Here is a 14731-nt window from a genome sequence, read left to right as displayed (position 1 = left end):
AACTCATACATACAGTTAGTTTCTATGGTTACTAGTGCCACAAACATGTAAGGTGTAATTCAGTTTAGTGGTATTCCAGTATTATAGTGCAACAAGTGTTTTTTTTTAAAGAATATGAGTATTAGCTATGTTTTTTCTTTATTTACATATAAGTGGCCAAGTGTGGAAAAGGCCTAGGAAAGAAGAAGCCATGGTTTTAGCATGACCAATTTACCTTTCCCTTTCAAACAAAACAAAAAACTTGTACTAGGAGTTAGTGTGACAAACATTTTTAATTATTTTCTTTTTGACGCCTCAGAAGCCTGAGTCTAACTGAGATGAGGCTTTGATACCAACCCTTGTCGTTCTATTCCTAGTACAAACTTTTCACTGTTCGAGGAGAATGGGGAATAATGACCACATTAAAAAACCACAAAATATTATTAAACTTCGTACGTTCAGTACCCTAAAAACAAATCAGAACATAGTTATTTAGCATTATGGATAGGTAAGTCATTCCATTGTATTTTCTACAATGAACAGTAGGCGTTATTCATTAAAGAGATCGGATTTCCTCGACAGCTAATTACGTTTTACTAACATGTAGGCGTTCTATGAATGAGCAATAGTTCATTACCATAACCAATACACGATTTATTACTAACCCCAATCATTTGAATGAAGTCTTAGACACTATGGTATCTATCTCTTTTTATAACTGTGGTATAATAATACTACTTGCCAGTATTTTTTCTTGCCACCTATCTAATCCTATTATTAGTAAACCTATTTCCGACATCCTAAGGGTTTAACTATACATACACTTATCTTTTTACATATATGAATCAGTGTACCCTCTCATCCCATTTCGCCCATTTTGGAAGTGATTTTGCAAGCGATTATAATCAGATACATACCGGCTCCCGTAGGTGGCATCTCGGTAAGTATAGTGTTGCATATCTCTCTATAGGGGGTGGATCGAGGCGGCATGGACTTCAACAAGTATCTGAAAACGTAAATATATTTGTAATAAAAATTGCTTATAAATATTACAAAATTATCCCTATAGAAATCACATCAACTGCACCAAAAACGAATTAGAAACAATTTTATTAACTATGTCATCAGTCTTAATCCTTACCGATATCTGTCCACGAAGCTCTGGAAGGGTATCCGTATAGGGTAGCCCATCTGCCTTATCTTGATGGTGTCAAGCATGCCGGTATATCGAAGCTGTGCCAGTACACACGGCATGTCGAACTTCATCGCCGTCTTGTCTGTGTTGGGCTTGATGCAGCGCACGAACCATGGGTTGCAACGAGACATGGACTCCAGTAGTTGGTGAAGACTGTCGGAAAATCTGTAAGGAAAGAAACACTTATCAGTAAACTGTGACTAGGATGAATAAAATAAGGAATACATATTTATGGGAAAAAGTCCAAATGAAAAGTCAAAAAATGCATCAGTACAGAGAAATTGAGGAGTAAAATGTAAGCTTGATATGGGCATGTAAAACGGAGGTACTAGTCTTATTATCAAAAGTATGCTGAATATCCATGTTCCAACTTTTACAAACACTTGGGAGACTCAATCTATATATCATATCAGTAGTTTATGAGTTTATCACGAATAATAATAATAATAATTTTCATCATTCGTCAGAAGAATATAATTTTACTTTTACGTTTACAAACGGTAATGCAAAGAAGTTTATTTATGGAAGACAAAGGTATGCAGGACTCGATAAAGCATGCAAATGCCAAGTACTGTTACCTCGCATACTAAGTAATTCATAGCTTTAATGGCAATCCTGACCTTAGAAATGCTGTGTAACACACAAGAAATGCGTTTCTAAATAATATAGTTTTAATTAACAATTTGATTGTTTCAAATTCGCCAATAATTTTTTAAAACCTTTTGGTATCTAACCAAAATAAATACGATTTAGGTTAAAAAAGTTTTTTAAAAGCAAACAATTTAATTTCAATTATGCCTTGGTTTCTTAAATATATGAACGTTTGTTTCATGCAGAAACCAAGAAAGGTTTGACGACTGAAAATATCAATGACCTAAGAGGTAATCAGTCTAAGATAACCAGTCTTTTAGCAAACTAATATTACTATTCCGTCTATAGCATATTGTCTGGACACACTACATAATAAGTACCTGGCTGCAACAGTAGGTGTCCTGGGCTTCATAGTGACAAATCTTCCGTTAGCTCCCCTGGGAAGGGTTTTGTTCATATCGTGCTGCGCGCGGAGCTGTGCCGACATCTCTGCCACCAGAGGTACTTCGCTACTACATAACAGTTCTAGCACATCAGCTCGAAGGGCGTCACGGTTCTTGTCGAGGAACCCTTCGACGTTGTACCAAACTTGCCCGGCGTAATGTTTGATCTAAAGGGAAAAATGAAGTCGGTTAATTATTTTTAATGTTACCTCGATATAGATAGGTTTAATTTATAATGCAGTGCTGATCACTGATAGCGATTCTTATATTTTTTTAGTCAGAGCCTGATAAAACTAGTCCAGGGCCCAATACTGAAAACACTCCATAAGGTTGCAAACATCTACAGGAGTACATTACAAAACGCAACTCGTGTAAAGGGTCTAGATGCGACATAAAAAGTAGTTCATGAAATCTATAATTCACGTACCTATTACTAATATAGTTCCTTTTTAACAATTTCTTAAATGGAGCAAGTTCTACGTTCGGATGTATGTATGTTTTTTTATTTATCGGTAAACTTACCCCGAACTCATTTGCTCCTAATCTAGGTCTAGAGTACAATTCGTTGAGAGCGTGATTGTAATGGCACTTTTCAAGGAACGACACGTCGGACGCCCGCGGGAAGTTGCTCTCGTCATCCAGCAGATGCAGGATACCCACGGGCTTCTTGCTTAGGAGTTGTATTACTAAAAGATAAACGTAGACGTCAAAAACACACGCAAACAAACAATACATTTAATAAGACAGCAACAGAAACGAATAAGCCCCACATACTCGGTCGTAGACTGCGCAGTTCTGTCTGTGCAGTCTCCAGTCGGGATGCGGAAAAGCGACAAAAAAAGCAATAGATACGAACCTGGTGAGTTATCGTTCCACGTGAGGTTGGACCACTCCAACCTCTCTTTTTGGTATTCTTGCTGCTCCAATTTAAAAATATGCTTATTGAAATAATGCTGTAGAGTTTCGTTAGCGTAATTTATACATAGTTGCTCGAAGGAATTCTCTTCCAAGTCTTCGAATCCGAAGATATCGAGGAGAGATATTCGGTGAGCATCGTGTAATCCAGCTCGGTGGACTATCGAATTTATTCGAAGGACTAGCCAGCTGAATAGGGAGGAGTAAAGCGCTTTAGCGAAAGCGTCTCTTGCGTCTAACGCTTGGTCTATCGGCAGCGGAGACCGCATGCGCTCCGCTCGCGCTGCTGTCACTCTCGTTGTGAGTGCTCTAGCCAACTCTTCTGCAGGTACTTTGAGTAAATGTGCCGCCCATCGCACTTCCGCGCCGCCACCTAGTTGAACACCTTCTTGTCCGTGTCTCAACTGTCTTCTATGAAAATAAACGTTACCTAAATGTAAAACCGCCGCTAAAACCTTTATAATATCCTCGCGTTCGGCGTCTCCAATGCCGAGAACTTGCATAGCACCGCACAACGCTGACCAATCAGCCCCTGCGCCGGCGCCGCCGGAGTCTCCGCCTTGATTTAAATAAAAATAATGTTCGGCCGTCAATAAGCCTCTAGATTTCCTTTGCTCTTCATCCAACCCCGCTAAGAGTTCATAAAACACGTGATAATTCCGTTCACCGGGCGATTGGGTGACTATGCGGGATTTCTCTAATAAATAATGTGCGACCCTCGCACCGGCTAGTGCGCCATCTTTAAAGTAAAGTTCCAGTAATTTACCGAATCGACTAGAGTTATGATTTTTTGGTGTTCTGGCGTTACCGAACGCCTCGAGTAGGGGTGCGGCCTCGAGAATCTGTTCAGAAACGGGTGCTCTGCCAGGCGGAGCGGGCGCCACTGCGGCCAGGAATTGGACGGCCAGCTTGGTGGACTCCGTTTTGCCAGCCCCCGACTCCCCGGAAATCAGAATGGCTTGAGGATACGGCAGGGAGCTTCGCGCGGCCGCTGCTATCGCGAAAAGATGTGGAGGCAGGTCCCCTAATGCCTCAGCTGCGTGATACCTAAAATGCACAAAAACACTCTCTTAAACTAGTATTTACTATTTAGTAATACGTGAGTTCATTTTTGAATTATTTACATCATTTACTTAACTAGTTTCCAGACTCGTAATCATAACTCATCATGCAGTGTTGATTGCATGACCGGTTTCACGTTTATAAATACTTAAGCGTGTCTCACAATAGTCATAGAGTTACACAACAATTTTCTCACCTTCTGGCGGTTTGTAGGCCGTATAGCGCATCCACTGGCCTGTAAGGATTGACGGCTACGAGGATGGAGCCCGCGTAAGTGTATATGAGGCCTTGTTCGTATCTGAGCTTGAGGTTCCAGAGCAGGGCGGCTTCGTGCAGGTCGTGGAGGCGCGTCATGTCTTCCACGCCGGTGGGACCGAGCTCCTCGCGCGGCCATACTGGGTCCCCTTCCTCTTCGCCGTTACCCATTTGTAGGGCGAAGGTTTGGGGCTGGAAAAGACAAAATAGCTCATTTATTTCTTTATTTGTATTCTCTAAAGCTAATCCAATTATACACCGTATACGTGGCCGCGTTAATTGTAACTCTTTGAATTGTACTTTGTTTTTTGACGTAACAACGTCTTATAATTCGTTGGAGCCGGCTGCACACTCGAAAAATGATGACGTCGTGCTTCGTTCCCTCGCTCTAGGGTTGCCAACATTTTTACAAGAAATAAAGTATATTCTGGCCTATGAAGATTAATAAACAGTATTTTAGAGAAACGAACATTTTCTATTGAAAAATGCAACCATTCCATCAGTTTTCTTATGACGTTGTCACGTTCTCTGTAAACCGACTTTACAAACAACCAATTTTTTTTATAATAACACTAATCGATTATAGACATTGGGTACATTAAGTGGTATTTCGGGTTAAAGACAAAAAAATACTCGGTGTATGCTTGAACAAGGAAGACCGTAACACTAATACATATGAATCAAGTTAAAATGACTTATGTACCTACTTCTTCCTTTCTCTAATTAAAAGTATAACTTATGCAACATTCCAATGAGTGAATTTGTGTATTTGGGTGTCAGTTCACTTAGTATACCTAATTTATGATTGATATATTTTAAACAATATGTAATAAAAAATGTAGGGTAGGTACCTACTTAGTATTTTGTACTGAATCCAGTGTATTGCATTTATAAATTAGTAAATATTCCTATTGACTTACCCACATAGGTACATATTCATACAGCGTCAACCGGTATCACCGGAATATTTTGTACATGTTTGACGACTTTCTGCTTATTATACCTTATTTGACCCTTTACGATATTAAGGTTCATATTATTTAATATTTATTATACAGGCTTGGACAAAGGAGATTCTCTTTTACTGCGTAGCTATGTTATTAACGAAGTATGCATGACAGTTACCTACTGTATGTATGTTATAAGTTGTCTCTTTAAATTTTATTCATTTAGTTTATGGTATAAATTAACATATCTACTTATCCGAGTATAAAAACATAGTTTTATATTTTACAAAAACATGTATCAGCCTATCTTAATGCTAGCCACTCACCATCCGAAAAGTCCACATGCCTGCAGCGCTTTGTTCGACAAAACTGATCGTGTGTGAGTAGCGATCGACTTGATGTCATGCACATCGCGACCAACACACGAACAGTTTTATCGGTTGCAGCCATGTGAAATTACTTGATCGTCAGTGGCTGTCATTAAATATCACTTATTTTATACAACCTCTCTGAATCGAGTACACACGCTAGGGCCCATAACCTCGAAAACAATGAGGCAATGATTATACTAATCATTAATACAATATTCGGCTTCAAAAAAAATCTAAATCGGAATCGGAATTAAGAAAATTATCAGGTATGCTTCTTTCTTCACGATGTTTTTCCTTCATCGTTTGAGTGAAGTGATTTAACTTCTTTAAATGCACATAACTGAAAAGTTGGAGATACAAGCCGCGGACAGGATTCGAACCTACGCCCTTTGAATCGAAGGCAGAGGTTATATCCACTGGACTATCACGTCTCTATGATTATAGTACGGTATTATATATTTTTCAATTGCAATTACATTAGAAAATATTAAAAATAATCCTGAAACCGATGTTATAACAATAACTTATAACAGCGTAACGTAATACCCAGTGACTTAGTTGTGGAATAACGAAACAACGCCGGCGTCTGGCACCAAACTGCAGCCAGATGGAAAATTATTACGTCCCGTACTTGCGTATGACATAACATAACTTAGTGCCACACTACTGAGACTAATGGAAAACGATAGACGTTAATTGCTCGACCTCAGAAAAGTCAAGTCACAATTCATAAATTATTTTAATTAGACTCAATTTACAAGCACTTTCTAAACGTCAAGTATTAATATTATTAGACAATGGTGATAATAATTAGTCGAAAACATAAAAATTAAAGTTACGAGGGTTCCAAACGAGCCTTGGTCCGAGAAGGTCCGATAGCGTGTTGTGAATTCATGCACATACCAAATACTTGACAAGTTTTAATTTGTCCTGAGTGCACGAGGGCTCGTTGAATAAAACAATTCAACGGTCGTTTTGTGTGAAACGTTGATACCAACTCAGCTGTCCAATACACTATCTTTGACGTATGCTACATATACGAAATTGAGATTCTATATAATAAATGTCATCCGGTGCTTACTGATGGATATCATACAGTATGTAGATGACATTTTGTCAATTGATTTGATGTATATTTTAATAGATTGATAATAAAGACTTAAATGAATAGGCTATTTGAAAGTACAGTGATGAAGTTTAAAATGCACAGATCTTTCTGACTACTTTTCTAATTTGTCTAAAGAATATCAATAGAGCGTGTCGAATCGCATTGCATAGTAATAATGCTTATTTAATAATGACGAGTTGAAACATACTCGTAGCATGCAACTTTATGATACAGTGATGTAAATAATCAGTTATTAGCAAAGTCTCCGTCTATTTACATTAAGTTTAAGTCACACAATTGTATCAGTCCATCAAGCTCACAACTAAAAGGATTTCGCTGTCGGAGTCGTTCTCATTTTGCATTTTACATTCCGATGCGCACCGTCTTCCTCAATTATATTTATAAACTAATGCATAAAAGGTAATGGATTGCACCAGTGTCGATGTGTTCGCTAAAGTGGTGATGTAATAAATCCTGCAACTTATAATTTGTGGTCGTTACTACATTGCGGCACAGCACTCGGTCAAGTGAATAGGTAATGCTAAGCAGTTATAATTTCATCTACAGGTACTGTTATGTGACCCTCTAGGTATTGTTGCTATAGACATTAGACGGAGCTTTCATTAAGGCTTTGTTTATTAACCAAATTCAAAAAGGAGGTTGAAGGCGTATATGTATTGATGTACGTCAGTAAATCTGTGATTTTTAAAAGCACATTTTCTAGGGTAGTTTCATAATAAGCTAAATTCCGTTCGTCCTATACCGCATTTAACAGTAATCTAACCTCTAGTCTTTTTACTTACATGTTTATAGGCAACGGTAATCTTTTAACATTAGATGAATCTTATGCTACTTTATACCGAGATAACCACCAAATAAAAGCCATTTTACCAAATGGCCATTCATTTCAAACAAAATCTAGTAAGTATCAAATACTTTTAATTTAAACTTTATTCAACCTTTTAGACTAAACTAATTTTTTTACCGAAATTTCCAAAGCCGTTATTGTCCACTGTTGTACAACATCCTCTAGCACGCTTCTATGTATTCTATTAATTATTGGATAAATCTTATCAATAAAATTCTATTTTATACCTATTACATTAGGTTAGGTTAGGTTAAGTTAATATCACACGTACATTACACATCAAAACATCCAAGCACATGTCTCTCAGAAGTGGGATTGACAGCTGTCGCCGCTTCTTCCTGCTTCCGTATTTCGATCGCGTGCTTCGCTTCAGAATCGGTGTTACCATTGTGTTTGGGTTCTTTCTCTTCTGTCTCCGTATTGCTGATGGAGTGACGTATTCTGGTGATGATTCGGGAGAAGAGCGGGGCGTGGGTGCGAAGCGTACACGCATCGGATTTGGCAGTCAATATGTCAGAATGTCCAACAAGTATCTTAGAAGGAAAAGACAGGTATCTTACTCGTATTATCAAAGATATCTGAATTAGTTTTTGCAATGTAGAAAATTGCGTTTTTTAATTGTAAAATTTTAGCGAAAATCGCAAATAAATACAGCAGCGTTTTATGAAGGCTCATGGTGAATACAACACGGATTACCAAATTGGTTGAGATAGAACTTTCGGGGAAAGAAATTTATACAAAAATTTGAGTCAACGAAGTCTAAATTTCGACCCCATTGGAATCAAGGCAAGTGACAACTATAATCTATACTCTAACCTCTTTAGGACATAAGCTTTCAAATGTGTAGGTGTCTCAAAAACCAAACAATAACAGTAAGTAATTAATTTTACTTATATATAACGGCTTTTAATATTAGTTTTTTGAATAAAAAGATGGAGGACGGTGACCCCTATACAACGTACAATCACGAAGATTTAACTTAGTCAGTAGTCTTAAATTAGCAAAACAAATCAATGATTCACTAAAATATTAGACTACTAATGTAGAATTGTGTGTCACAAGCACAGCGCTTTGTTAGGTTATTGTCTTTATTCCTAACTAGTGGACCCGGTCAAGCTTCGCTTTGACTTATGTGCACTTCTTCCCTATCCCTACTCTACACTACTCTACCCTTACCATACCCTACCCCTTGACTCTTAAACGTTTGTATGGGAAATAGAAAAGGGTTGTTTCTATGGTTTTCCCGGCAATTATTCTAATTTTTCTCACCTTTTAAACCTTCCCTATACCTCCACGGACATTTCAAGACCAAGATAAGATGAAAATGAAATGAAAAATGAAAAAATCTTTATTCGTCAACTAAGTCTTACTTACTTTTATAAGATAAATCCGTTCAGCCGTTTTCGAGTTTTAGCGAGACTAACGAACAACAATTCATTTCTATATATATAGATTCAGAATTTTGGCCTAGCGCGGTTGTACAACTTCATACAAAGAATTTCAATGCAGTTTTTTAAGATGCAACATTCATTTCACATCTGAAATATTGCGAATTGTGTGAAAGTGAACGTAACGAGCGTCTCACATAGATCACGTCGGAATGTATACTTTTTTCACAAGCGTCAGTCGCTAATTATTTTGTTGCTGTAACTGAATCATTTTAGCAGACATAACTTTCCACCTGCTTTTCATTCCGAACAAATATATACGTAATGGATATTTTCACAATTCCATAATTTGCGATGACTTCTATACCTATATGAAGCATTCAAACATAAAATATGACTAAAATGCTTCACATTATTTATCTAATTTAATGAAAATATCATAACTAGCAAGACACCTTTTTGACCCTTTCTACCCAAAGTAGTTCCTCATTCGCGGTTTTGAATGTCGAATAACATATCGCACTTTCTGTTCTATTTTTTATTATTCGATGTTTTGCACAGAATTCCAATTCACTTCACCATAATGAAACAATTCGATGAAAGAATTACCACAACGAGCAAGTTAGTGTAACTACTTTGCACCCAAAGTTAAATTATTTACGTTAAATTCCTCATTCGCGGTCTGGGGCGACAGTTTAAAATGTAACATTGCACTTTTTTCGTTCAAATATTTTACTGATTTGATGTTTAAAACAAGCGCAGTTTAAGTGCTTTGTGTTCTGTTTACACAGAATTTCGAATATTCACTCAACAACATTGATCTAATTCAATGAAAGAAATACCATAATGAGCAAGTTAGCTATTTAACTCCCATGTACCCAAAGTAGTTAATTTAATCCACCCGCGCTTTTGAATGCAGACGAATTTAATGTCACATTGCACTTTTTGTTCAATCTTTTATGTTGTTTACAGAATTCCGATCTATTCACTACACAGCATCTAATTTATTGAAAGTACCATAATGAGCAAATCAGCTATTAGACTCCCTTGCACTCCAGTTAAATTCCTCATTTAATTTGAATGTCACATCACACTTTTCACGTCTTTTTTTTTGAAACGAAGTTTTGCACAGAAACCCGATATTTTCAATTAAATAGTACTCGTAATGAATTAGTAGTAAAAGCTCGTGATGTAACCGCAAAGCACCTTGCACTGCAACTAACCGCTGGCCACATATAACTAAGTAAGGTGAGCAACAACAGGCTTGGGTTAACGGCACCCGTCCTGCTACCGACTGCACTTTCTAAGTATTATTACTAAGTAGAATTTAATGATTAGCTAGTAAATGTAATTAGCGGGTCTATGTTATCTGTATAAGTTACAAAATTGGAAAATGTTATGAAGGGTTCATAAATTAGACCACTAAAGCACAGTAGATATAAAAAGCAGTATAGTAACTCGGCCGTATTTTTGAAATAAATACCTACAGCCACGCGGCACGTAAACATGTGATAGGGCTGCCCGGCTCCAGCATTTTAATTACATTTGCCAACTTTGTGTTTCCATTTAGTTTTGTGATTGTAAATACACTTTTTTTTTTAAATAGACAAATAAAATACGTTGTAAATTGTAGTAAAATAGGAAGTGATCAATAAAATGCGTGTTGTTTTTTGATTGGTAGATTTAAATAAGGCTGATACTGATCAATGATTGAAGGACCTTCATATATTTATTTTGGTGATGCCATCTAGGTATTACCACCACACTAGGTGACCAAATAGTAAAAAACGTTCGGGGTGCGTAGGTATAGCTCGCGTTTCGACCTCTAGTATGAAGTCAACCTACTGGTTATACTGTGACTAAAGTGTAATAAACTGGAATTTGCCCGGGCAAACTGTTTTTTATCTAAATAGTAATATTTTTATTACGCAAGATATAAATGTCGTCATCATTATTATCGGTTTTTTAGGACGGCTGTGCCTCGGGAGTGCATATGCACACACAAGCAGGGTTACCAACTTTCCCAGCCGCCATAAAAGGACAACAAATGATGATGACTAGGTTTGAATATATTGATTTTTATTATACATTCCGGTAAATAGGTTCAATGTTAACTAATTTATACATAAAAAGCAAAGATTGTCTGGATATTTGCAAAATAAATGAGATTATAAAATTTCAAAATGTATTAAAAATCTTTTATCGTAATTAGATGAAAATTTATACAGTTTTAGCTTCTTTACATTAAATGTGACATTTTTTAATATGTGAACTATAAACATAAACGCACAAATAACAAAGATATTAGTAATTTTGTTTGAACGCACATACAAATCTAACGATCATTACATTATCTACGACGTCATTAGTTCGTGCCATTTTGTATGGGGCGTTTTTCAGGGATCCGCGGCAGCGCCGCAAATCTGACCCTTTAAATCCCTGTAGCTCCGAAAGTAATGATCGCAGATACCCTGTTCCTTTTACAAAATTGCTTTACTATTAGCATACTCTTAATTTATATACAATTTAAAAAACAGTCATTATCCCTATTATAGGTATCATAATTAAAGAGTTTTATTAAGAAAAATACAGATGTGCGAGTATAAATTTACCAGGTAGTAAAAAACAAAATTTAGGTATAATAAAGTTACTTTATTTTTAAATTGTACTTGCTCTCGCTTTTCACATTTAGACATGCATGCTGCCCACAACTAACTTCGTACGCTGCCGTTGCAATGTCGCGTTCACAATTTTAGCTGACCGGACAATTTTTTTTTTAGTAAGAGAATATTTGCCATATGTATTAAATATGACCAATATTCCCATTCCCCTCCAACTAGTCGGGATAGACTAGTGACTAGTGCTAGTGATGTGCTAGGAGTGGGTACGACAATAGACCAACGGGGTGAGGATTGAACCACCACCCCTCGGTGATGAGTCCGACCGCTCTTACCGTTGAGCTATTGAGCCTAACAAATGATTCTGAACCCTGCTCACAGGGCACGGCGTTAAACAACCTTATAGCGACCTTCTCTACAAACATTTAGTAATTATTTTATTATTGTCCTACTAATATGTGTATGTGTATTATTATTAAAGATATTATTATTATTATTATTAAAAACGAGAAAGTTTGTATGGATGTTTATTACTCTTTAACGTCGCAACTACTTAACCGATTTGCTGAAATTCAAAATGATGATACTAGATAATACCACGTAATTAACACAATTACGTGTATGTACGTATTTCGCGGGTTGTACCGCAGGGCGCAGCTAGCTACAATATAAATCACAGTTTACTTATTCTAATATGCGTTTTGAGTCAAAGTAGACAATGATATTTTACCAAGCAGTTAAGTTCTTTTGTAGTTGGTGCTCAATTCTCTATCGACATTCCTGAGGCGCGACCTTGCGTGGTTGAGTTACGCACCAAGAACAGGCAGCCAATACACGAAACGTTGCGAATTCTAACAATTTATATGGCCATATATTGTGTGTTTACATTTTATTATTAAACTAGTAAACGCCCACATTAAATATGTATTAAATATCACGTGTTTCAATACCAGAGAATTTTCTTAATTCTCTGCGTGTCACACACGTAGAGAATTAAGAAAATCCGCACTTGGCTAGCGTGGTTGACTATTGACCAAACCCCTCAAAGAGACTCGAGCTCAACAGTGAGCCGATAATGGGTTGATAATGATGATAAATGATATAGTGAGGAGACCCGTGCTCAAAAGTAAGCCAAATATGGGTTGTTAATGATGATACTCCACGCATAGTTCGCTCTATCGCCAGCTGAGCTTTCTTGCGAGGTTTAAAAAGTATCGTAATAAAGATGAATGGGCTGTAAAATGTGGAGACATCAAGCCAGCGGCTCGTGGCGCGCGGAAAATGTCGGACTCAACTCTCTAGCGACATTCCTGCGCTACGCTCTTGCGTTACGCGCCAAACTAGCCAGCCCGCGTACACACTAAACTATAGAATATAATACTTCAAGGAGAAGTGAATCTACATGTTAAAACGTTGGACATAGCAGCGACATTATATCCGCATACGAATATTTTTGTATTAAAGTCAACTGCAATTTTAAATGATTTTTGATTTTTCAACTATTTGAATTGAGAAAACAAAAAAAAAAGACAAAAATGTTTTTCTCTTGATACCCGGGATCGAACTCAGGACCACTAAATCGTACCTTGGTTGTAATACACCACCAGTCCAATTTACTATGTAGAACTTAGTTGAAATTGTGAAACGCTTACAGTCTGCACCTACTAATTTATTTCCGCATAATCTCATATGTCCAAAAGTCAATGTACTGAAGTTTCGTTCCCTTGCACTAAACATAAGGTATGTAACAATATTTATACTTATTAATTGTCGTCGCCCAGCATTTTCACCCGCGTAGTTCCCGTTTCAGTGAAAATACGGGGATAAAATATAGCCTATGACATTCACGATGAACTTGGCTTTCTAGTAGTAAAAGAACTTTCAAAATCGGTTTAGTAGATCCATAGATTACCACAAACTTTACCTCTTTATAATATTTAACTTGTCTAGGAAATACCAATAATGCGGTGATGAGTCCTGAAACCCTTTGTTTCTGTTATCACTCCTTTATCTTTTGCCCTATCTAAAACTAAAACAAAACCCACCTAAAGTATTGAAATTAACATATTGTAAATAATAATTGCAAAAGAATTCTGGTAATATTAGTTAGGTAACCATTAGTAAATGCTAGTTAACAAATATCCCCGTCACATAGTATATTAGCACCATTATAAACGCATCTTAATGCTTATGGCGATCACTTGAGAAATGTTTGATTAACTTACTTTCTTTATTGATTTTAAAAGTCACGTATTCACGTAATGGAATTATTGTTTAATTATTGTATAATTTCATATTATAACGTAATATTGCTGTCACACCATTTACTCCTAAAAGGCTCAAAGTCACTCAGCGGGCGATAGAGCTATGCTTGGAGGCTCTTTGCGTGATCGAATCAAAAATGAGGAGACTCGCAGAAGAACCAATGTCACTGATTTAGCTTAGCGAGTCGCGAAGCTGAAGTGGCAATGGGCAGGGCGCATAGTTCGAAGAGCCGATGGACGTTAGGGTCCTAAGGTGCTGGAATGGCGACCCCGCACCGGAAAGCGCAGTGGTGGTAGACCCCCCACTAGGTGGACCGAGGAAATCAAGCGGCTTGAAGGGAGCCGCTGGATGTTCGCGGTTAGAGACCGTTTTGTTTGGAAGTCCATGCAAGAGGCCTGTGTCCAGCTGTGGACGTCCAACGGATGATGATGACCATTTACTCCTGTGTCCGTAGTTTTTAAATAATCATAAGGCAGCGCAATTTTCTAAATAGTACGTAACTGTGAAAGAGAGTAGGTACAATAAGATACAATAAGAATCTTAGGCTAACTCATCCTAATAGCTTTTGGCTGGTGGGAGGCTTCGGCCGTGGCTAGTTACCACCAGTCAGTTAGCAAAGACGTACCGCCTAACGATTTAGCGTTCCGGTGCGATGCCGTGTAGAAACCGAAAGGGGTGTGGATTTTCATCCTCCTCCTAACAAGTTAGCCCGCTCCCATCTTAGAC

At 37.4% G+C, this 14731-nt stretch overlaps 1 protein-coding gene across 2 annotated transcripts in view; it reads right to left on the bottom strand.

Moving 5' to 3' along the window:
• The window catches only part of LOC112046503 (unconventional myosin-XV), a 128573-nt gene that overhangs the window by 71863 nt on the left and 41979 nt on the right, over positions 1–14731 (bottom strand). The window contains exons 1-7 of one of the 2 annotated variants that reach the window (XM_052884378.1): positions 8006–8551; positions 4382–4632; positions 3065–4170; positions 2731–2894; positions 2146–2375; positions 1121–1339; positions 897–985 (exon numbers count right to left, since the gene is read on the bottom strand). In XM_052884378.1, the coding sequence (XP_052740338.1) occupies positions 897–985; positions 1121–1339; positions 2146–2375; positions 2731–2894; positions 3065–4170; positions 4382–4632; positions 8006–8227 (2281 nt within the window). In that variant the 5' untranslated portion in view covers positions 8228–8551. Of the gene's footprint in view, positions 1–896; positions 986–1120; positions 1340–2145; positions 2376–2730; positions 2895–3064; positions 4171–4381; positions 4633–8005; positions 8552–14731 lie in introns of those variants that run through there. The other variant, XM_052884379.1, reaches the window with a different exon arrangement.

The sequence above is a fragment of the Bicyclus anynana genome, chromosome 11 (genome assembly GCF_947172395.1).
Source record: "Bicyclus anynana chromosome 11, ilBicAnyn1.1, whole genome shotgun sequence".
Lineage (NCBI taxonomy): Eukaryota > Metazoa > Arthropoda > Insecta > Lepidoptera > Nymphalidae > Bicyclus > Bicyclus anynana.
The sequence above is the reverse complement of the archived record's forward strand: the minus strand, read 5'-3'. Positions and strand labels throughout refer to the sequence as shown.